We start from the raw sequence: 25564 nt of genomic DNA on the forward strand, positions 1-25564 counted from the left end.
ATCTCTGTTTTCACATGTTATATTCAGGACCACCAACGGTGGCTGGTCTTTAGAGGTGGACATTGTACACGTCTTTTTAGGAAACAGAAATTAAGTTTCCAATACACTTTTTCATAAACACTGGTAGTGGTGCGGCCTTATATAGCCTGCCACAGTGGGTCAGTGTGTCAGACATGTTAAGATCTTCATCCATGTGAGAGGTCAACGAAAATGACTCCACTGCCTATAACCCCAAGTTATGCGGGATAGAAGTATGTAGAGATTTAACATCGATAGTGCATAAAATAGGGTTGCTGTTGATTTCAAAGTGAATGTTCTCAATCTTTTTCAAGAAGACAGTGGGATCTTTCAAATAGGTCCTCATATTTTGGACCAGTGGTTGAAAATGATGATCCATATATTTGCCAGCTGGCTCGTGTATGGAATTTCATGTGGATACCATAGGACTGAATGGCCGCTATCTGAGGTTCTTATGTGTCTTAGGTAACGTGTATGCTGGGAGTGCTCTGGTTCCTTTGGGTGAGGTATATTCTATCATCCTCTGTTATGGTACCAAGGTTGATGGCTCTGTTTAAGATGTTAGATAGAATTCTGTAAAATTCCTTGTTGGGATTGGAATCTAACTTCATGTATGTGGAGTTGTCGAGAACGTTGTCATTGACATTTTTTATGCAAAAGGAGGTATCCATGATGGCCAAGGCGCCACCTTGATCTGCTTTGCAACATACTATTTCTGGCTTGTTGGCAACGTGTTAGATTATTTCTTTTTTTTTCATAGTTAACTTTGAAATCTTAGGAGTCTTGAATTTAAAAGCATTCTTAAACTTTTCTTTGAACACTCACTTCAAAAGAATCCAGTACTTTGTGACTCGCAGGTGCTAGAAAGGTGCTTTTGTGTTTTTTAACCCATTAAGGTCCCCTCTTCTTTGCGAGCTCGTTCTTTAGCAACATTCTCCTAAAAATGACGTAACCTTACATTTCTCATGAATTTAACGAAGCTTATCTGTTGTTCAAATTCGTTAGAATGGTACGCAGAAACAAAAGATGTACCTTTCAAAAATGAAATTGAGTCCCCCTCTCACTAGCACTGTTGTTCTTCACCTCTTTTAACAAAGTCCATTGATGCATGGCAAATGACATGTTCAATAGCACAAAGTGACCCGTTTTACCATCTGTCGTCTTCAATAGGCTCACAGCCCTAGGATTGTGCTCTTGGATGCCTTCAAGTCACAAAACATTTCTCGTTTTGGAGCCTCTACAGCCCCATTTTACAAATCAGTAACACCAAAACCATTTTTGATCTGCACTAATGTCTCCCTGACTGCAGGACTTGTTCTCCTTGAAGCGATTACTCTAAGCCCTGCTGACAGCTTGGGGGTAGGTTACAAGGTTGTGGTGCTTGAAAACTGCAGATGGTAGGTGACCGAAAATAGTAGGCCCCCTCGCAGTACATTGCAGGCCCCCCCCCCAAAGGTTTTGTTACATCACTGTCAGAGGGTTGATTAATTAAATGAGTCCCTATAGGAGGCTGAGAGTACCCGAGACATCCCTGGCCTCTCTAGACTTCAGGCATCACCAGAAGCGCTCCAGTGGGAATGTACAGCAGACAGGGGCACCCAGGCTCTGGAACTGACATTTAAAGAATTTGTACTGAGCCCTCTCGCTGTCCTTAAGTGGTGTCCCTTGGGCCATTTAACTTACCTCTCTACAGTATCTGAGCGCTCATGGGCTTCAAGATGAACTATTAATTGTGTAAGGGGTTGCCCCCACTCCTGGACCCAGCTAGTGCCCTTACCCAGCTCCTTTTTCACCTGTGAGAACTTTCACATTGAAACCTGGGTGAGAGAACTCAAACTGTTTGAACTATAAATCCAACATGTTCCCCCTGGATTACTTTCCCCCTTCAGATCTACCTGACTCTGTCTGCTTTCCTCTCCCCTACTACCTTCCATTCCCCATATGACGTGTGTCTTGGATATGCTACGCGCTAATATCTTATATTATTGTGTAAGCTCACGTTTCTCTCCTAAGCATATACTGGTAACTGTAACAGATGTAACTATGTGTTACCCACCATTGTGTGTGCCCTTTACCAAAGCACTCCTCCCCTTGTTGGGGAGGGATCCAGTATTTATACCCTTGAGTTTCAGAAACCCCTCTGAGAGAGTCCACAGTGCAAAGGGAACCACACACAGCGGAAGTGTGGGAATGATACCTCTTCCACTGGGATCACAGCACACCGGACGTCAGACACTGTTTCCCGGTTGTGTTTTCCTTCACCCCCTCCACCTCTTTCCCTCTCTCATTCTTGGTCTACCTCCCCTGCTCCTATCCTCTCTCCCCTGAATCTCTCTCCCCTTGCCTGCTTTTTTTCCTTACATTTACGTTTTTAACGCATGTAACTTCGCTCCAGTAACTCATGTAACTTGTAACTATGCTCTGAAACAATGTTCGTCCTCATGTAAAGCGCTCTGATACCTCCGGGTCTAGCCAGCGCTATATAAAACTTTTCAAATAAATAAATAAACAGGCAGGTGCCCGTTGGGCATTGCAGCACTGGCCTGATAAGGAGCTAGCCCAGTGATGAAACAGGAGCTCTTGCTCCTATTGGAGTAAATTCCCCCTCTAATAGCCTGTACCTATACAGACTCTGCCCGCCGTCTCCAAAAGGAACTGCACACTCTTGTCGGATCATTAGTTTGAAAAGAGCTTAGAGATTTGAATCTTTCACCTGTATTCATCACCACAGCTTTCAAGCTTTTTGAAGCCATTGGTGAGTGGGTTATACTGATTTTTTTTCTTTCTTTTCGCGTGATGTTGTGCTGGATATAGAATGGGATAGCAGGACTACAAGTAACATTAGGCAAATAAAAAACACATGGACTAGATCAGCGTTTCCCAAACTGTGGTCCGCGGACCCCCAGGGGTCCCTGACACATTCTCAGGGGGTCCGGAGGCAGCAGTTTTAAAAGCACTGCAAAGTATCTTGTTAAATTCGCAATTTTCAAAGAACAATAAAAGTGTCAAGATAACACCAGTGATTATGTGCCTGCTGGAGAGAGATGAGTGGCAGCTTTGACTTATCTAATGTAGCACAGAGGGTTAATATGCCTACTGCAAAGAACGTGTACCATGCATTTAAAAAAACAGTATTTTATATGCATGGGTCAGTGGGTTACTGCTTTTGTCAGAGAGATTCTTTTGTTACAGTGCAGTTCATAAGTGACAATCGTAATCTAGCACAGTGACCTATCAACTGTCATCGAACAGCTGCTTGCAAACTGCAAGGTACAAGTTAGTGACTTAGGTTTTATCCTAGTCTTTCATTATCCTGATGCTGCTAAAAAGGTTTATTTGGGTGGAAATACATTTTTATTGTTAAAGTCAATGCTAACCACTGTGTTATGTTCTGAATCCTGAGTTTGTGCTTCTCCAGACCAAGCACTCTTTAAAAATGCCTACCAGTATGAATGACGTAGATTCTACACCCTGTAGTCCCCTTTGCCTTATGTAACATTTTCTATACACTGATTTACACATATGATTAACTGTCTCTATATGTGTGTGATTTAGAGTGCTCTGACATCCTACAATGGTATGAGTATTTGTTTTGTGTGCACACGTGTGTCAATTTTTTTTTAAATTACTGTTTTAATGTTTGAAATTTAAACCCTACAAATTGCTTGGGGGTCCCCGGCTTCCAGTGGTGACTCAGTGGGGGTCCTCAGGAGTCAGAAGTTTGGCAACCACTGGACTAGATCATACATGCCAATAAATCCGATTCTGGCAGGAGATTTCCGATATTTGAAGCAAAAAAATGAATTTATTTTAACTGTCTCCCACCTGAAATTACTCTGTTATAATAAAGGTCAACGGGTGAAATACATTCTCTCGTTTAATATTTTTTTTAATCTCCCAATTTCCTCTTCTAAAATGTTGGCGTGAATGGACTATACGGCAATTCTGCACAGAATCAAGAAATAGAGAGATTTGGCAACACCACTTCAGTGTTTCTTTATGAGTACATAGATACACATGGACATGGAAAAAACCCCAGCATTACAGCAATTGCAGGGCAGGTGGACTATGGGTATGCAAATAAAACAAATGACGTGCCCCGCCAGGCTGGTTGTACTGTACTGCTGGCAAAACAGTGGGACTGCAAAACCTACAGTAAGAACTATGAAGGAGGTGAACTTCAGTGTAATTAAAAATTGAAACGTCAGATTCCCTTAAGAGCAATGCTAATTTGGCCTACCAGAGGGAGCTCGTCACTCCCTTCCTCTGATAAAAACCAGCAGGGCAGCAACATAATCTTCTTAAAAATCCAAGCATGCGAGGTACTGCTGGTTAAATATCCGAATGTGATGATGCGATATACAGGGCACGGGGCCACATGCAAGCTATTGTATCAAGCATTAGAAATGCAATCGGTCTCGCATTTGTTGGACTTGGAGTTATTGGCATTATCAATGCCAATGTGTTTTACCGAGCCATGTTGTAGGGTGCAGTACCCTATGTGGCCGAAAGAGATCCCATGGGACCATAGGGTATAGCACCCTGCAACATGGCTCGGCAAAACACATTGGCATGGATAATGCCAATATCTCACACTTTGTTAAGGAATTGTGCCCTGGCCTCGTTTAATTCGATCTGAATAAAGATGCAGTTAGGCTTTATGAGTGAGATTTTATTTTAAGATTCATGAAGCATTCATTTCAAAATTAATAAACTAATCCGCCCGTAAAAGTGCCCAGAGAGATTTGAATGCGGGATCTCTAGTATTCATTGTATGCCCATGTGTTGCTTTTTATTAGTCGCATACAGTTCAATGTGTCTTGCGAAGAGTCTTGTTAAAAATCGACACAGCAGGCTCATTGTGGTGGTGCACAGGTATCCAGGGATCTAGCGTGCCGATTTACTTCCTCCTCCGAACGATTAAGGTCTGCAACTAAAACCACATGCGATATTTGCAAACACCAAGGGGTGTCGTTTGGGTGTTCAGAGGATTAGCTATTGCTTCCCCTATGTTGTTGGTTTTGGGTCAGCTGCTTTGGCCTACTTTCTTACCACCCCCCCTCCCCCACCGTGGTTTAACCAAATGATTTGCCTTTTTTTAGATTTATTATGAGTGAGCATTCTTTTCTGTGTTGTTGTAGCATGTTAGCAAACTAGCATGATACAACCCTACGGTGTGCTTGGTTGCAAACCTGTTAAATTGTAGTGTGGCCTACGTGGTTTGGTGTCCAGACTGATACCGTTTTGGGCTCCTTGTGTTCCTGAACCTGTCTGGACAGTTTAGACTGGACTGTTCCTATTGGAGCAGGACCAAGTCTATTTGCATATTGCGGGACACTCTTTGGAGCCGAATAATATGTAAAGAAAATGATGGACTGGAATATGGTTCTTGAGTACCAGTGGTTGAGATGTATTCAGTCGTCTCATTAAATTTGTTGATAATATTAGCTGGAGCATTGCATTTATTTAGAGGTTCCATCCTTGCTATTTCCTTATCGCCTCCTTGGTTAATTTGTTATTAAATACTAACGAATTTTTAATTAATTATAAAGCAATCATCAGAGATGGTCTGAAAGAGGAATTTTAGGAGAGTTGTGAAAGGGATAAGTAAGTGTTTGTTGAGTACACCCCAGAGTATAGCGGCAAGGCTGGAGTCAGGGCTGACTGGCCATTGTGGCACTTTAGCATCGTCCTGGTGGGCTTTACGCCAGGGGCTGCTATCAGAGCAGGATGGGCTGCCCTGGTCCAACCATATCCCTCTTCTAGAAGCGGCCTTTTGCATTGTGGGGCTAGGTTGATCATTTTGCCAGGGTAGGTTTGGATTTCCAGTCCACCTCTGTCTAGAGTCAAGGACATTATTGTCCAAACCTGCTCAGAAAATAGGACACTCAATTCTATTTAGCCTGTCCTTCACATTGCTATGGACTAGCATTAACTCATATCCGATGTCTTCTCAGCTGAGCAGTATGATTGATTGGACCTGGTTGGTTGCGATCAAAAAAATACTTTATATTGTGCTGAAACATCTATTATTTGATGGTACTCTAAAACTTTATTTTCACCTATCTCTTCAGCTAATCTGAATGATCCTGTTGGGCTGAACATTGTTGTACTTCCTTTTAAATGGTACCCTCATAAAAGAGGCATCGGACATTGATCTGTTACCTGGAAACAGAAAAAAGATGGCAACTGCAAAGTCATAAATATAAGTTGAAGGGGTGGCGTATGCTATTCTAATCACAAAGGTAGGTACAGGGCCGTTCCACTTTCAAGGATGAACAATGGACTTTTAAAGATAGGATTGCTAGGAATGGAGCCTTTGGAGACAAAGAGCTCTTCTGCTAAGAATGTAGCCCAGGCCAAATACCATAGATACAAGCATTTACAATGCAATGGTCTCGGCATTGTTAAAGTTAGAGCTATTGGCATTGCTCATGACATTATTTTTGTTTATGTTTTTGTTTTTAAAACATTTAACCCCTTGTGTGCCACGCCCTTTCCCCGCCCTGTGCCGGGCGTTGCATTAGCGGGCGGGGTTCATGACGAGCTGGACTCGTCATGGGCACAGCGCAACCGCGGCCCATGACGAGTCCAGCTCGTCATGGGCACAGAAGGGGTTAAAGAAACGGCATTGTTATTTACAATGTCAATAGCTTAATCACTCTCAAATGCGAGACCTATTCCATTTGCACTCACACACAGAGCCACACACACAAAGCCACCCACACACACAGAGCCACCCACAGAGCCACTCACATAGAGCAACCCACACACAAATAGAGCCACCCACAGAGCCACCTACACACACACACGCAGTAGCCCACTGACCTATTTACATTATGTGCGCTTTGTGATCTGCATGGTACATGTTCTTTGCTGCAGGCACATTAACCCTATGTGCTACCTTTCCAGGAGTCAAAACTTCCCCTAGACAAAACTCCGATCTCTCTCTAGGAAGAACATTAAACACCAGAGTCATCATGACATTTTTATTGTTGCCGAAAATTGCTGGAGGCCAGGAAGGAGGCAGCAAGCGCTTTTAAAACCTTAATTTACTTGCAAACATAATGTCTCCACCCAAAGTCAGCGCCCGGTCACACCGGTTGCACTGCCCTAGAGACTAATTTCCCTTTTTCTTGCACTTCTTCACTTTCTTCTATTTCATCCACGTCTACATTCACTCCTGACCTCTCCCCCGATCTCTTTCTCGCTTTCTTTCATGCCCTCTTCACTCCTCTCTTACTTCCCTACTCTGCCCTGTTCTACCTCTCCCTCTCGCCTCATTTAGCTGCCCCTTTTCTTCTTTCATCTTCTATCATGATCCCTTCTTCCCTCTTTTCTGCTCCCTCTTCCCTCTCTTGCTTGACCCTTCTTCTCTGGGTCCCTTCCACCTCTAGCTCCATCGTCTACTTACCTACTCACTACTTCGAGGTCTGCTGTTTTTCCTCTCTTTCTTACGTCTCCGTTCTCCCGTCTCTTGCTCACCCCACCCCCGGAGTTTTGAAGTGCCCATTAGTGCGGCATAAGCGCTATAAAAAGTACATAACTCATTGATAGTGTTGCGCGCCCCTTTTGCCCTGGGATGTTGGTTCCTCCGAGGAAGTACGGATGACGTTGATGTGCGATGCTCGAGCGCTTCTCTCCGTCCCTACCTGTAGTGATGCTGCAGGTGTATGTGGAGTATTCATGGGCGGCGAAGTTCGCGCACTTGGGACGCAGGGCTATCACCTACCCCCGCCGCCCGTGCCTCCGAGGATGGCCATCCGGGCTCAGTTCGCCGAGAGAAGGGGTGGGGGGACAACTGCCCACACATGTCACATCCAGTGTGCGCCAAGCAGGGAGACACAAAGTCAGAAGCAACGCACCATCGACATTCATCGGATAGAAATCCTTTTTAAGACATGAATGACAACGAGATCTATTTATGACTTCCGTGTAGCGCCTCACATCTCCCCTCTCATGGCACTCATCGTTCAACGTGAGTAAAACTTTTAAAATCGAAGCAAAATAATGCAACGGAGGGACGCCGAAAAAACAGAGCAACAAGTTTTGTTGCTTACGCATAGTCAATAAACGCCTACCTTGGAATATGTTGCAGCAGGAACAATGCTGTCCCGTGGCGCACAGGGTCGTAGTGCTGCCGAATAACCTCTCTTCCTCCTCTGGGCTGAAGGAGATTCCGCCTGCTATGAAATGAACACAGACTGAGCGCCTCTTATGACTGCTGCTGACTAACGCTCCCCGGCCGTGGTGTGCCCTCCAGACACACCCACTGTCTCCTGAGTCGTAGCCCCGCCTCCTCCAGGAAACCGAAGGGAGATGACTGCACAGTATGCCTGTTCCTCAGAAATGTCAGGCAGGTAACGCTCATTGTGTAAATAGGCTTCAGCCCCACAAGTCCCCGTCGGGTACCTTAGCACGGGCAGTTGCAGCTTACAGGACGCACACTGCTCTTTTAGCTGCTGCTGGGCTGCGCTGGAGATGGACCTCTATTTCTTAGGCAATTTAGACTGGTGAAGTACATAACAAGGGCATCTGAAGGGCCCCTGAAGGGACCGTGTTTAGACCAAGGAGCAACGGGGATGACGCCATGGTGTTTAGACCGAGGAGCAACGGGGATGACGCCATGGTGTTTAGACCGAGGAGCAACGGGGATGACGCCATGAACACCACCGCCTTTCTCCGAGGTCAAGCAGAAATGCCTCGGAGAAACGCAGTGGCATTTTCGGATTGGGGGGCGTGTTTTTCTTTCTCTCCTCTTCCCATTGGCTGGAATGTTTACATTCCAGAGGAGAGAAAGAAAGTAAAAAACACGCCCCCGAATCCGAAAAAGACGGGGCTTGTTTGGAAAGTCAAAGCTCTTCTCCGATGGCTGACCAGCATTTAAGAGGCCAGCCAATGGAGAAGAGGGGCGGGTTCAAGCCCCAGTTCTGAAATCATTGAATCTCGCGAGCGAGACTGCGCAAGCGCAGCCTTCGCTAGCCGAGACCTAATAAAGGGACAGATTTACAAGCCACTTGCGCCTCATTTACGCCGCTGTTGCGTCACTTTTGTGATGCAGCGGCGGCGCAAATCCTGCGCCATGGTGCGGGGTACTTACAACGTGACGCATCTGGGAGATGCGTCACGTTGTAATGCCCTGCGCCACATGTAGGCGTTCCTGCGCAGGGGGGCGTTCCGGCGCAGGAACGCCTCCTAAAAGTGGCTGAGTGAAATCTACAAGATTTCACTCAGTCACTTTTAGGCCCATGCTGCGTCAAAACCCCGCGCCTGCCTGAAGCAGGCGTAAGGATTGACGCAGAATTAACAAGATAGGGCCCCCCAGACCACTGCTGGAGCTGCGTCGCACTTGCGACACAACTTCAGCAATGCGCCACTTTTACGGCACAGATGCGTCACGCATCTGTGCCGTTTTTGCCCCATGGTGCGGAGCTGTGGCGTACAATAACTGGCGCATCCCTGCTGATATGCAGGGATGCGCCAGTTATTTATAAATATGCCCCATAGTGTGTGTTTACGCACTGCTTAAAGGTTTTCAAAACACATAAATGAATGCATTGTCATTTACAATGCCAATAGCACAAACTCTCGCAAATACAAGACCTATTTCATTGCAAATGCTTGCTTTTCTTTGCATTCTGGGACTAGCAGTCGGTACTTTATAATGGACCGTACCACACAATGGTAAGAAAAAACCTGCACTGTGTGTTCCCGCACATGGAGGGATTCCCTCCATGCGAGAGAGCTGTGAAATGTTTTACCTCTGGTAAGCAGAGTGATTTGTGTCAGGTGTGTTATTACTACGCTTGAAAAGGGTTTGAGGTTCCTGTGACTTGTCCACTTTAAGTAACATTGATAAATAATTCATGTACCTCAGTTGTAACAGTGTGAGTGAAACTTCATCTAATTAATAGAATATTTACATTTAAGAAAAGTCACGATATTTGGGCTTGTTTTGACTTGCAATGTCAACACAAACAATGAATTGTGACTGGCTGCTTTGTCATATTCACGCATACCCCAATAAACAAAGCTAATTTCAGTGTTTCCCTAGTTCTTTGGTACCAGCACAATCGAGCACGCGTCTTTCTTTTATGTAGCAAGGGTTTTAAAAATCCAAATTCAAAGGTTCCACACTGAAACGGCCTTTGCAGGTGCAACCGATTAACTCCGCTGTTATACAAACAGTCAGCGGAAGTTACGTATATTAGTCTTTCCGTTTTAAACCTACTATACGGTTCCTGACTTCCGGTTTGTACACTGGCGGTTTCAATATGGTGAAGTTTAAATCCAGGTAATTTTTCCGCGTTTAATTTCGGAAGTGAAAACTACGATGCTATTGGGGAAGCGGCCATACTGGGAGTACGGAGAATTAAATAAGGTTAACACGCTCGGACTGTAGATACTCGTTTTACATAAACATAGAAGACATTGACGTGGGCATCGTGTGCCCATTTTGTCCGCCATGTTGGATTGGTAACAATCTGGTGAAGTATAATGAGAAGTCGAGTAATCTAGAGGAATCTCCAAGGAATGGTCTGGAAAACAGAGCTTGGCGACACCTATAATTTAAAGTCTATGGGGCATATTATCAAGGTCATGCGTTAAAATTATCGCCGCTTTATCGGCAGAAAACTGCCGCTAAATCGGCGATAATGGGCTTGATAATATGCCGTAGAGAATTCCCATAGGCTTCTATGGGAATTCTCTGCGGCATATTATCAAGCCCATTATTGCCGCTTTAGCGGCAGTTTTCTGCCGATAAAGCGTCGATAATGTTAACGCCGGACTTTGATAATATGCCCCCATGTCAGGAAAACCCAAACTCAAATGGTATCTTTCAGCATTAAACCTTTTTCTGTGATAAGGTTCCTAATGGAAACCGTTAATTTTAGATAAACTGTTTTTAAAATGTTTTGCATCGTCATCCTGCACTGTTCTTATTGAAAGATATTACAGTTTCACTGCTGATTAAACTTTGCATGTAGTGTTAAAAAGTATCAATTCTGCATCCTCAGAAGTGTTGTGACCAGCATTGTACATTATGTTTTAGATCTGGCTTAAAGACAGCTTTAGTCTCATTACTTTCTGTCTCTTCGTTTACAAAACCAATCATAGTAAAAATACATGTATACACATACTCTGCCTTTCAGTCAGTCATTGGTCTGTTGAAGCGTGATTCACATTTTGCTACCGCCCTCCAGACCATGGGTCACTGCCAGCCCGCTATATCCTTTGGCTGTCTTGCACTTACAATGGCAGAAATTGGTCTAATCGCGTGTGCACATCCTGAAAAGGAGTGCACTTCGCTGCTGGGCCACTTCTTTATTTGTATTCCGCACGTTTACAATAAAAGTAAATAAGAAAAACATTGCATGCTTGCCAAGAACAGACCTTTTGACTTTGCTAACGCTTGTTATTCAAAGTGGATGCACCCGGTGCCTCTGGACTGAAACAACTACCTCCTTTCCTTTCTGAGCTATTACTGAATGAACAAAAGGTGGTTTAGCTGGAAGTAGAGCAAAGGAGTGACTCACCTGGCCAAAGTGTTGTGGCTTACCAACCCTTATCTTTCCCAGTGGCTAACCTAAGCTCAGGTAATGGCAGGGGCGGAGCTTGACACAGGGCTTCCTCCTTTATTTAAATTATCAGCACCACACGTGAAATAGTGAGACGCCCAAATATACAGGAGAATGCATCCAGCTATTTGTGCTTGACTTTTACCCTGTAGCTGTTACAATGATCTTGCATGTGGGCAGCATTGTGATATTATGACCCCACTCTGTGGTACTTACTTCATCAAACGAAGAGGAAGGAAAAGCTGAGTTGGCGACAACTAAATTTTAGCCTGTGAACATGAAGTTGCCCACACAGTTCACAGTAGCATTAACCCACTTACTTTCCCTAAAGATTAGAACTGCTTGCCAAAAAGATTTGATGATCCGCAACATCAGCGGGTTAAAAACAACCCCTGCAGAATTTTGTGTGTACTGAGAAGGCCCTACCTTCCAATTCTGATTAAATGTCTCCACAGTGGCTAATAATTTCTGCTGACCACAGTATTTGCAATCTGTAGGTCACATACATCGCTCGTCTTTATTGTACACATGTGGGTGTAGCCGATAGGCCACACTTGACTATCCTGCTTATTGGGATATGGGTGCATGTAATGCTTGGGACACACATTTCAATGTGGCAAGCACAGTGGGCTGATTGCTTACTCTGACACAGACAATGGTCGTTAGTAAGTTCAAAACGTTATTTTGTTTCTTTACCTTGAGCATTGTTGGTGGTCTCTCGTTGCTCTAAACAGATTTTGTTACCTTTAGTTGTTAAATGATTTGCGTTTTCAGACGACTTAAAAATGTCTCGTGCCTTCAAAACTTTCCATGCAGTTTGTATTCAGCTGTGAATTGGAGCAGCTTGTAATCTAGGACTGATGACAGATCATCTGACAAAGGATATTAATGGACTGTTAGGAGGTCGGTTGCTACAGAGGGGGCTCGGACTGTCTCTTTCCATCACTGTTAACTCCCTGCGAAATCAAGACATCCTCATATGGAAGATAAAAGAGAACTTGATACTAATAGGAGGAAGTCGAACTACACGCTCCAACATACTTTGGTGTTTGTTAAAAATCAGGCCTGACTGAAGTTGTTCCTTATGCAATGTTGCTAGTTAATATGTAGGTGATTTGAGCCAGGTGCAAGTCGATACTGCCTAGGTTTGTCCTTGCCTTGTAACCAGTCTTAGTAGCTGCCAGGATGAGCAGTGTGATTTGCTTTGAAACCGCCAACTGCTTAAAGAGGGGTGGTCCAAAGGGTCTGCTTCAGATTGTTGCACCGAAGTTGAGATCTTTATAGGTATCCAGTTAAATGAGCACCATGTCAGCTTGGTAAGGTGTTGGTGTCTTTTTCATTGTTCTCATTCCTTCATTACAGGTATCTTCTTTGTGAGGTTGTGCTGGCAGATCCCTTGGAGCGGAAGAACATCACCCAGGAGTTGGTCCTGTACAACTTGAAAGACGCTTTAATTCGGTTGCACGGTGACTTTGGTTGGGCGGCTTGTACCATCTCTCTCTCAGGTACTGAGCCATGTAGTTAAAATAAGTGTTCTGCGGTAGCAAGAGTGGCTGTGATGAACTGTACATGAGCATTCTTGGGGGAGGTGAAGATTAGGGCAGTGTCACATAAAGTCCCTGTATGCAATCCCGCTATATGTTTCGGAAAATGAAAGTTTAGGCGAGTTGTCATTCATTAGCACTCCCTGTAAACCTAGGAAAATAGGCACAACAAGACTGAACTGGTCCAAGTTCAGATTTTGGACTGAAGAATTACCCCAATAATGGCTGGGAGTACCCAGCCCGTTCCGCCTGTCAGTGAGCAAAGCCTAGGGTGTAAAGGGCTGAAAATTGAGAGACCAGGAGAGGGCAAGATCCCGCAGTGAGGTATGTGCTCCCCTATCCCTATGGATCAACCTATATTAGAACTGCCCAAAGGCACTAAGCAAACATGCCTCCATATCTTATTGGGAACAGTGTTGTTTCCAGTATTACTCACTATTTTGCATTGTGAGCCATGTAACATTTCTAGGGTAGCATCACACCCGCATATTGGGTTTTTTGCAGCTGATGCCCTTGAAAGACAGCATGCTTCATCAGAAGCTGATTCATCAGTAGAGTTTTTGCTATGTTAACTTATCCAATTGCTATCCACTTGGGAAAATGAGCCCTGTAATCTTTCCCCAGTTTTAGATGTGGGAGAAAGGGATCATTCTTACCCTGGAAGTTTCCTTAAGGATTGCTAGTGCTTCTATAGGAACCTTTGCCACAGAAATTCCCCTGGAGGGGAAGAAGTTGCTGAATTGTTTTTCTTGCCACCCATAGTTGCATCTTACTCCTGTCCTCTCTGGGGACCTTGTTGACCTAAGTGGCAGGTCGAGAGTCCCCTGCCACAGGCTGGCCGAACAAAAACCTTCCATCTGCATATATTTTTATGAAGATCTGCACTTTGCCTTGGGGGGCAAATATAGCAATGAATTGGCATAGTTTTTTTTATAAATGGCTCTAAAAAAGGCATGTACGACAGTCCCCACCTCTGAGGGAGCCATATCTACCAGTTTCAGGTCCACCTTAATGAAAAGTAATCTTTTCAAGAGGGAGCAATTGACATTCTCCAGAAAGCATATTGCACTAAAAGCTCCCCTTTTTGGGGCCTCCTAAGAACATTGCCTGAAAGGTCATCATCTTGGCATCAATCTTTGGCATCAGCGGAACCATTCCCCCTTGAATCGGTCTGGAACAGTTTGCCCTCAGATGTGCTCAGAGTTCATTGTCCATCATTTGACTGATTTTTCACACAACGTAAGAAGCCACCTTCGCAGCCTGTGTCCACTACAAGGGTCTTGTTTGGTAAAGATGATCCAGTTTGAACATGTCGTATATTCCTAGGTCCTCTAGTCTCTGTTCATGTCGAGCGTACAAGGACGCCAGTGCCTGCTGTCCACAGTTTTGTCATTGGATAAGTCTCCATAATTCATCTTGCTATTCCTTCCTAGGGCATTTCCATCATTGGAAATAATTCTGCGACAGCTGTGTTGTCATCTACTCCAGGTTAATCCGGGGAGAGGGTATGGATTTGAGCAGGTGTGAATTTTGGGGGAGTGGGGGACAGTTCTCTAAGCATGTTGACCGTCTCCAAATGCCTCTGTCACAGCTTCTGAGAGCCTTTGTTGGAAGCTGACCATTCGGCCCCTGGGTCTCATGACCCTGGAATTCTTCCTCCCTTCAAAGAAAAGGATATAGCAGACGAGCTGGCAGCAAGAGCAGCTACTCATTGATCGTGGAGTGGTTTGAGAACTTCTTTGACACCAAAGTGTCTATGGTCTCAGTTCGGGCAGAGGGTCATCTCCTTCCTCCACTGCTCCACAAAAGTAGTATTGGTGGTCCATGCCTCTAGACATAACATGGATATATACTTCGGAGAAGCACAATTTCCCCTTGGTCTGATTATCAAAATATCCCTAATGATCTATGGATTTAATTCTGTTAATTGAGAGTTAATATCTGCCTCCAGTGATCCTACCACCTTGTGGTGTAAGTGTCAGAGTAGCAGGCATCAAAAAAAGGTTTACAATAGGCTCCAGAAGTGGGTGATATCAGCACCTTTTTTTTCAAAGGCTCTTGAGAGAAAGGCATGCTCCAATGCTGGGCCCTGCCCCACGTTTGCCTACATACAAGTTAGAGCTGCTGTGTGCACACTTAGATACAGCACTATCAGTGCACCCAATCCGCTTTTCCAGATGCCCCTATCATTAGCTGGCTATAATCGTGGACACTGTTTCGCTGCAGCACATTTGAGTGACTCACCAAGAGGGTGCTTACTGCATGAGCACCTACAAGATTGGACAGGTTGTACCTGAAAACAAATTTAAATAGCTATAGCACACAAAAGTAAACCTATAATACAGTTTCTGATCCGGACATAGAATCCCCCAGCAACCCTATGAAAAAGCTTGACACTGGCCCAGAAATCGAATTGCAAAACTGTAACTGCTTCCTTCCCTTTTTCGTTACTTGATAATCCAGCAAACACAAGGTTTAGTCCAAAATATACCAGTAAAAGATTCCTCACATCTTTTTTTCCTAATTTTATTACTTTAGTTAATATATTGTAACATTTCCATTTTTAATAACTGTTTATTACCAGTTTTAAATCTACCAGTAATTCTTGTTTTTATGTGCTACGCATGAAAGACCCTGGTTGTCCTGAAAATTTAAACCTGGCTTTTGAGATCAACTTAGCAGGCAAGTAGAGGGTGAAATTGTGCAGTCTAGTAATAGGGTATGTTTGCAGTTAGAGAAGTGAGCATAAGGCTTGAATAGATGTGTTCAGTTCTCTTCTCAACCCACTTCCAATCATTAGCATTGTTTGGGATGTTAACAAGGATTTTATTAAATTGGGGAAAAAAATAAGTATGAAGTTGTAACATGAAAAGATTTGTACAGCACTTTAGAACAAGCGTAGGATATGTATAATAGATGTGCTGATTAGTTTATTGTGTAATACATATTTCAGTTTATTACAAAAGATTTGTGATAAAATAAAAACATATGTTTGTTAACCATTGTTTAGTTAGACTTTCTCCTATCACAGTTAGATAGAACTTGCAATACCTGCTCCTGGCCATGGCGACTGCTTTATTTTGCTGTTACAGAAACAATAATTGCAGGGCTGGTACCAAGTAAGTAAGATCTTTTGCTGTCCACTTACCTTACTTACTAATACCTCCCCTTCCATGAACCTTACACCAACTTGTGCCAAGATCTTAACATCTACTAAGAGTGGATGAGTAGAAGGAGTATGTTAGACCTGGCACTCTTTGGTGTGGCCTGCGCTCTTTACCACTGCTAACCAGTGCTAAAGTGTTTGTGCTCGCTCTTTTAAATATGGCAAAATTGTCTTGCACCCAGTTGGCACATTTATCTTACTTCTAAGACCCTATTAAAATGGTACTACATGTGCCCAGAGGCTGTAAATCAAATGCAACTAGTGGGACTGCAGCACTTATGTTACTACTCACTTAGGAAGTCTTTAAAACATGTCTCAGGCCTGTCATTGAGCAGGCTGTGTGCAGTTTTAAACTGTCAATTCGAACTGGCAAAATAAACCTTTTGCCAGGCCCAAACCTGCTTTTTTAATATGTTTGTCACCTGTAAGGGAGGCCCTAAACTGCCCCATAGGGCAGGGTACATTGTAGTAAAAAGGTAGGACACGTGTTTTTCAAGTTTTACATATCCTGGTAGTGAAAAACTCACAAATTAGTTTTTCTTTCTCACTATGGTGAGGCCTACCAGTCCAATAGGATAACATTGAGTTACCTTATTACATTTAATAAGTGTTAACTTTTAATCTGGAACAGATGCAAATGTCATGTTTGGCTTCAAAATAATTGTAATTTAAAATCCTCTTTAATGGTGTAGTCCGATTTGAAGTCACAATTCAGAAAATGCCACTTCTAAAAAGTTGGCATGTTTCTTGTCCTAACCATTTGGTGTCTGGATCACATGACTGTAAATAGCTGATCAGTTGACCTTTGTGTATTTCTCCTATACAGTGAGACAAAAGTGTAGGATGAACCATCCTGCAGGGATGAGTGGGGCTGAGCTGTCCCCTGCCCCCTTACATTTCAGTGGACTGCCTCCAGCACACTCACAAATGAACTTGACAACAGCCTATTGTCACCCTAGACCACTTGGAGCCTGTGCAGGGGAAGGGATGAAATTTCCAGAACCAGATGTGGGGATAGTATAGAAGTTTCTCCCACTTTAAAGGATGGCCCCAGGTATAAATATTGGAACTCCTTTGTACACCCCTGGACCTGAAGAGGACCTCCAGATGGACTGCTTGTACTTCAGAGGCCTACCCTGCTGCTTACCACTTACTTTGTACTTCAAAGTACTACATATTGCTTGAAGTATGTCCTGTCCCCCCGAGTACTGCCCTGCTGCTTGATCCCAAAATCACTAGAGTGACTCCAAGGACTAGTTAGCTGCCCTTCTGTATGAGCTACAGGGAAATAACAAGCTCCAGAGACCTTCAAACCTGCACCTGGCCTCTTCCTAGAGTTGGTCCTGACTACCCTCCAAACAAAAGTGGTGTCCAACCAGTTCTGGACCGTTGGAAGTGGTGCTAAAGGTGCTTTTCCAGCCAAAACTTGGAATGTAGAAAATTTCCCCCAAAAAAGTGGACTGAGAACAGAGAGAACACCGGAACCTATCAGCGCACTGATCTGCCCAAGGTGCATTGCTAATGGGCCTGACTCCGCTGTAGCTCCTGCAACATTCTTCTCTGCAGCCGCAAATCCTGTTCATTGGGGCCTCTCACTTAAGGTATCCAGCCTTGTGGATCCCTCGTCTGCTACAGTCTGCAGCTTCGTTCTGCTTGAGACATTCGACTTCCAAAAAGTGACAAAGACTGAAGGTAGAAGTTTTCACTGTGACTCCGTCCAGCGGCTCCCCGATGACGACGCCTATTCTTTTGACAGAGCTAGCTGCTTTGGCCTGCCGAACTTTACCTTCTCAGGAACTTTTCTTCAAAATCTCCAAGTTCCAGCCGCGGCTGGTCCATTGGGGCTGAGGGGCGAAGCCCCTCCACCTTTTGCCCCTCACGAACAGTGTCTGAAAAAAAGGTCAGCCTGACGCACTATTCATTTTCAGGTCAGGCAGCCAGGAATCAGACATGCGCTAAATGCGCAGGCTCCTGGCTACCTGAGCTGAACTTTGCTGGGCTGAGGAAGTCACAGCTCCTGTGGGTATGATGTCCTCAGCTCAGCAAAGGTCCTTGAGGCCCTCCCCTCAGTGACGAGGGGTAGCGTCACTGATTGCCTCACACCTGGGCGCTTCAGTTTTAAGCCCTGAAGCGCTCCGGGTCGAGTTCCCTCTGGGAAGGCAGCAGTCCCAAGCCTCCGAGACAGAGCTGGCTGCAGGCAAGTGAGTGTTTTTTCTTTTTAATTAATGTTTGGTGCGTGTATGTATGACTGTTTGGTAAAGAGTGTTGTGAATGGATGAATTTGTGTGTGTCGGCACGCGTGTGAATGCATGGCTGTTCGTGTTGTGTGTGTGTGTGTGTGTGTGTGTCCCGTCCGCCTCGCTCCCTCCAAAACTTACCGGCCGCCACTGCCAAGTCCAAAGGTAAGCAGAGACTGGGCCCAATCCACCCTGTGTATTCAAACTGTGCTCCATGGCGGTCGCCCATAACTTTTGACATTGCCCTGGTCTTGCACGACTAGATGCCCGCGGTTGATGCTTTGATCTTTTAGGCTCTATTTTTCACATACAACTTTAAAAATGCATAACCACGGTTCTACTGAACAGACATATTACGTTTTGGTGTCATCTATTACAATTTTCTCTATTTCTAAATTGGTGTGGGATTTTTCTTGTGCTGTATTTCCACTTTATTACTATTTTTGTGCTGCATAAATACTTAACACTGTGCCTCTAAGTTAGGCCTGACTACTTTAGTGTCAAAAACAACAAAGCCCCAGTGTCAATCACCCCAGTAGTCTTTCTAATAATCATGTCTAACAAGATCCTTAAGTGTGTAATCTTAAAGCAACAAGGTATGGTGTCAGTGGACCCTACATCAAGGGAAAAGAATTAAAAAATATAGGCAGTGCCTCACGTAAGTGACCACCATGAGCCTGATGGCTAATGTTGACCAACTGGCTCACTGCATCTTCACTGGCACTTTCCCATTTTAGCACAAGGACCCAAACACAGTGAGTGTTTCTACCTATGCTGGGTATATGTAAAGACTGATACATTTCTCAAAATTACATTACACTACTTCATCCTTTTTAATTAATATCCCTTGATGTAGGGTCCACTGGCACCATACCATGTTGCTTTAGGATTACACCCAGATATATGACGCGACTCTTATTTGCACCACTGTTTCCTAAAACTAACATGTGTCTTAAGGATCATTTTAAAAGTGATTCATAGAAAGACTACTGGGGTGATTGACATTGGGGCATTGTTGTTTTGAGTGGAGGGCGCCCTTTTGTCTGTCCCTCTCCAGCTCCTGTTTTTGTGTTTCTGACTGCTTTTGTGCCAACCTACAATAGGTTTAAGCACATGGTAATTTAGTGACTTTTGTGGTTCACCCAGGCACTTAGCATCTTCAGTCAGGTGCATGCAGTGCTAAAAAAAATAATTGGTCTGTGTTTCAGCAAGTGCCTTAGCCCCTAAAGAAAAACAAGTAGTCCACATACTCTCTCTGCCTCCTGCAAATTTGCCTTTTTGAAAACTATTTTACAAATGGGTCGAGTAGGGAAGAGTAGGATAAATGATTATTATGGCTGAAGAATACGTGTAATATAGTTACTGTACTGTTATTAAGTTTATGTATAGAGCAGGCTTGCCCACTGGAGCAACAGTGCACATCACAAGTAACCGAGAACACATAAGTGCAGTAACTATATAGAGTTATGGGGAGAGAAGAACAATCTATACGTTTCCAGGCACATTTTGAAAAGGTGAGTTTGTAGTGGTACGAAAATGCCAGTAGATTTGGGTTGAGTCTGAGGCGACTTGGTAGTTGGTTTCTGTTTCTCACTACTTGGTGTACCTGACCTGTTTACATGTCTTGGTCATTTGGGAATCTCGAGTAAGAGGGTAGATTTGCCTATAGTGTCAATGTGTCTTTCTCTGTTCCTGGGAAGCACAGTAGTTCTTCAAGTAGCTGGCAAAGCAGCAATATATTGCACTGATGAATCCATCTGTTTACACTAGTGTTCCTGTCACTTCAGCCCCATGGATAAAACTATCTCTAATAATGCAGTGTGGTGTACATGTCTAGTAGCAGTCTTGCTAAAGCTAGATTTTCAGCTCAATGTAACCAAGTTAGTCATCAGTCATTTTGCAAAAGTCCGAACTTGATGTTTACAGAAATTATGTGGAAATGCCTTATGTAGCCAAAGAGCAGTTGACATCACAAAACATGTGGATAAAATGCTGCTTAAAGATGCCCTGGGTCAAGAAGTGTTAGTCTGGATTCCTGGAGGTAATGGGAGCACTAATCTCACAGACCTAGTATGCAAGAAGAGATGAGCATGCCAGGCAGGCTTGCAAAGAAGAGAGGTGGGCTTCTGGAATGGACTAAAACCATATATCCCTGATACTGAGCACCAATGGGCTCTTACAAGCTTCCATTGGGCCAGAAAGTCACGTTCTATCCAGTGCTGGCCCTGAGTTTTCTGAATCTCCCAAAGATCTGGTCTACACCCCAGTCAAGTCATTTCTGCTCATTCGCACCCAAATAGTTGGTGGGGACAAGAAGTCCATCGTGTTATGTTTTGGAGCTTTATAGCACAGAAGGAGCCAGCAGATTATGCCAAATCTTTGGATGCATCTTGTGGAATTCAGAGCAGTTCAGTACTTCATCCATTAGCATCTCATATTTGGACAACACAGCTTACAATAAATAAATGTAAATTGCATTTCGCTAGAACCAATTTTATGAGTTTTCCAGGAAAAATCAAGAAATTTACGTTTTTTTGGTCCCCAGACATAGCTGGATGGCTGAAGGGAGTTCTCTGCTTGCCACCCACAGCAATTGATATGTCGGGAGTGAGCTGGAAGACTGATAGATCAGTCCATACGACCTGTAGATGTTGGTTTTTTTATGTTTTTATTGAGGAGCTGCAGGATTTTTTTTTTTTTTTAAATCAAGGACATTGAAAACAATCAAGTTAAACTATTGTCCTTACTACTTTCATACTGAAGGAAAGAATGCTGTCCCTGACAGACACTATAGACGTTTTAGCCAGTAGGATTCTGTACTTGCAAACTCAGGCGCCACAGGCCTTTTCCCAGTTCATGCACTGGACTCCCTGGTAGGGCACAAGCCATTATTTGTCGACATTTGGGCTAGGTACTGATGTATTGGGGCTGGGGCTGGAATCTGTGCTGTTGTCATGGTTAGAAAAAAAGCTACAAACATCTGTGTCATAGGTAAGAGTCTGGTATCCATTATCTGGGATCCCGTATCCATTATCTGGGATCCTGCAAGGTCTGAAGTGATGCAGTTTCAGAGGACATAGAGATGTTGGGATTTCTGCAGACGTTTTCAGTGCTGGAAGTCCTGGAATCGGTTCCAGTGCATGCCTCAGGATCCTGCTGTCTAAAACCTCTTGTACTACAGTAGCTTGAACGCAAGATGGTTTAAGTGCAGCAAGAAACGTCTCCCCTTCAGGGCTCCTGTTTAATGTGACTCGTCTCCACCTTTTCAGATTCTTACTGGTTGAAGAGGAACAAATCAAAGACCTAATTTTAATTTAACAATAATAAAATCTCAACATACACTTTCTCGCTTGACAGTTGTTGATATCAAACGAGGCCACTCATAATGATGAAGGCAGTCCAGCCCAAAATCACCTTCATGGAAAGAAGGGCCCTAAGGTAGCAACAAAAAAACTGAGCTGTATTGTCTATTTACAAATTACTCGTGTACAACACCCCTGCCTGACTGGGTGGCCTTGGCGACAAATGGGAAAGGGATGTAGATCCACTCTAAGACCTAGATTGGGAATTGCCCCAGCGAGGTGGCCATAAAAGCTAGTCGAGGTTTATCCTGTTGAAAATCCTGCAGATTACATGTTGAATAGAAGAGTTTGTGGTCGACCTGAGTCTGGATTGGTGATAATGCAGAAAGATTTTCAAATGGATTGTTGGGTGCCACCATAGAGTGTCTTTTAGGAGAGGCAGAGGGCCTTGTACCGCATTCTTTAAATTTTAACAGCACGTTATAAAAGTTGGTTGGCTGCTGTAGGAAATGTGGGAGGGGAACAAGCACTCTCATCCCCACCTTGTGGAACTGCAGTGCTGTGCATATATTCTGTGTGGAGGCCAGACACTCTGATGGCAGTGCTAGAAGTTGAGGTCTCTCTGATGCTTCAATTTATGGTGCTGGTCACTCTGAACGAGGTAGACGTGACCAAATGTAAGTTGATCCGCTTCTCCCTTGGATGAATGACCTAGCAGTGGTATGAGTGATCGCTCACTGGCCCATTTGAGAAAGACATGCAAAGGATTGGACCAACCCATTGGAGTGAAGAGGGGGATACTTAAAAGCAAGGGTTGGCTCTGTAAATTCCAGAAAATATGCGGCTCACGGATAACATACTTTTAGCTTGAGTGAAGTGGATGATACACACCTGGTAACAGGTGCCAGCAGAGGAGGGACTACAGAGACTGGGTGCAGATTATTGCAAGCATGAGTTTGACTAAATGATGAAATGTCGCTGCTCCTTTTCTCCCCCTCCTATTGATGAACTGACCAACAAACAAATACGTAACACAATCTCGCTGAAATGTGCGGCGGAGGGAGTCAGAGACCCCTGCATGTTTGGTGCATGGTTTTATGAGACTGTAATTTTATCTCTGCTTAATTAATTTAATAAAAATAAATCCCTTATTAACTCTGAATCAATTTAATTTCACAGTGAAATACCTAAATGCCTACACGGGTGTTGTTTTAATTCGATGTCGGAAGGAGTTCTTTCAGTTGCTGTGGTCCACGTTACCCTTCATCACCTGCCTTGTAGGCAGAAACCGGCAGTACCCCTGTTTCTTCAATACCCTGCATGTCGGAGGTGAGTCGCTGTTTTTGCTCTTCACTGTCTCCAGGGAATGAGTGAGGGGCGGCCACTGAATTGATAACAAGGTTGTGTCATTGGTTCTGTAGATCTGATTGCAGGACAAGCTGCCACGACGCTTACATTTAAAACAAATAAAGTTCTTTAAAGCGCAGAGTTCTCACAGCCTGCCGGCAAAGCAGTGACTATTTCTGGAATTTTAGAAAGTTGACAGTATTATCTTGTAAGGCGAATTTACAAAAGAACATTTTGTTGAAGGGATGATCTTTTGATGACCGTATGACCCGAGGATAATTTCACTTGGCCATTGTTCACTGGACAAGAGGCTTTATCTGTATGGTTATTGCGATACTCTTCATCCTTGGTCACCCTTCTTTCCAGCTAGTAAACAATTACAGCCGGGTATGTTTTGTGGAATGTTGACAATCCAGGTGTTGGGAAAACCATAATTGGGTAGGACGTAGGATCGGGGAGATTCTGCTAGAGGCATTCCACCTCTCCAAGTCCCTTAGAGCAAGTCTTAGGGACCTAGTCACAAACTGCATTTTGTAGTACATCAAATAGTATTACTAATGAACGATAAAATGCCATTCGTAAACCTACATGGGAAGATCTATGCCTCTCCTATCTTTTGTATATGGAGATCTCCACATACATCAGCCTAGGTTTTAGTAGTAATGGGAGTGGTGGGCTTGAAAATGGGGACTACTTACCACTAAAGGGGAGGGGTTAAGTGAGGAGTAAGAAGGGGTTTAGGGATGGACATGCACCCACCTACAAAAGAGCAAGCCCCTTGCTATTCACAAACAGCACTTCTATAGTTACTGCAGCCAAAAAAGAACCGAAAACAGTAGTAAATGTACTCCAGCTCTGAACTGGAGTAAGTCCAGCACCGCTCCTGGCCAACCACTAGTACTGCGCCACCGTTAGAAAATAATAGAGGCAGGGACTCGAAATCAAATCCCATAGTAATGCATGTAAAATTACCTTATTTTACCTTTTAAAAATATGAATAATTTTTATTGAATAATTATATACAAATAAAAAAATTATACAATGCTAACACTTAAACAATAGTTACTTCTATTTTTATATTTAATAAGTTATTTTTGTTAAATTCATTCTAAACATAACTTTAATTTTTACAACGTAATATGAATACTTTTTTCCCTTGAGTGGAAATTTGTTGTTCATTTAATTCATGAGAAAAATAATAAATTCTAAATAATTACATATTTAATTCAAAATTAAGTTAGTAATGTAGCATTTTGTGTATTCTACATTTATTTATTGTACATTTCATGTATATTTATCTTAAACCTATTTTCACTTAATTTTTATAAAACCTTAATAAACTTTTAAACCTTTGCCCTATGCTTTGCCATAGGGAGATCTCTGCCCAGTGGCCGAGATCGCCACCTACAGGTGAGAAGTTACATCAGTTACTTTATAATCTTAAATTAGGCTGCGCCTCCTAAATTACAGGCGGGGGGGCACACATAAGACTATGTTTTGTAGTAAATTTACACTCCTAAATGATAAATAAGCTAAAGTAGTACATATTCTACAAAGTGTAAGGGTAAGTTTAGCTTTGTGACAACCCCACCCCTAGTATCTCCTTTCCTGATGCAACTAACTTACATCTCAAACAAGCTGTAGTGAAACTATACCAATGTGAATCGAAGGACCTAAGGAATTCCATACAATCTGATCAGCTGCAGGGATTAAGTAATTCTCACCTCGGGTCAACTGCAGTGATGGTAAAGGCCCACCGTTTTGCTCTTTTCTTATTAGTACGGTGTGGCCTCTAGTGGCTGGGAATGCCTGACGTTGAGGCACTGTGTTATGCTCATGACAATCCTTAAAGAAATGGCTGATGGTCCATACCTTTGAGCTTGTTTAGGAGATGGCCTTTCTGTGCATCAAAATACCCTGTTGTGTGGCTAAAATCACTAAGGAACATAACCAGTGAAGGATGAAAGGAAACCCTATACAAGATCGAATTGAAAATATGCTTCTAAGAGATGCATTTCTCTCACACAGTACTCCTCAATTGCAGACTGGATATGGAAAACTTTGCATAGCCACCAGGGGCTATTCAGGTGGCTCCATATATATGTATTTTATTTGTATTGCTGCATACAGTACAAGTTGCATCAAAGCTGTTAATGTGGAAAGGGGTGCTGGATGGGAATTCAACTAGGGGAGCAGTAATGTTGACAATGATGAGGGTCCAGGTTTGCCACTGGAAGTGGGTAATGTTACTTTGGATTGGCCTGAATCGCCAAAGTGGAGATCTGACCAGGTGGTCTAACTGACCTAGGTAGAGTTCAGATTGAATCATCATGAGAACACCTGTAAAAGGGCAATGTGATGGAAAAGTATT

General features: G+C 43.6%; 1 protein-coding gene across 1 annotated transcript in view; it reads left to right on the forward strand.

The window, feature by feature from the left end:
* Window positions 1-10233: 10233 nt before the first annotated feature.
* The window catches only part of POP5 (POP5 ribonuclease P/MRP subunit), an 86491-nt gene continuing 71160 nt past the window's right edge, over window positions 10234-25564 (forward strand). Inside the window, exons 1-3 of the mRNA XM_085636401.1 lie at window positions 10234-10312; window positions 12960-13102; window positions 23026-23175. Coding sequence (XP_085492527.1) covers window positions 10293-10312; window positions 12960-13102; window positions 23026-23175 — 313 coding nt within the window. The 5' untranslated portion in view covers window positions 10234-10292. The remainder of the gene's footprint in view (window positions 10313-12959; window positions 13103-23025; window positions 23176-25564) is intronic.

This window comes from Triturus cristatus, chromosome 11 (genome assembly GCF_964204655.1).
Source record: "Triturus cristatus chromosome 11, aTriCri1.1, whole genome shotgun sequence".
NCBI lineage: Eukaryota > Metazoa > Chordata > Amphibia > Caudata > Salamandridae > Triturus > Triturus cristatus.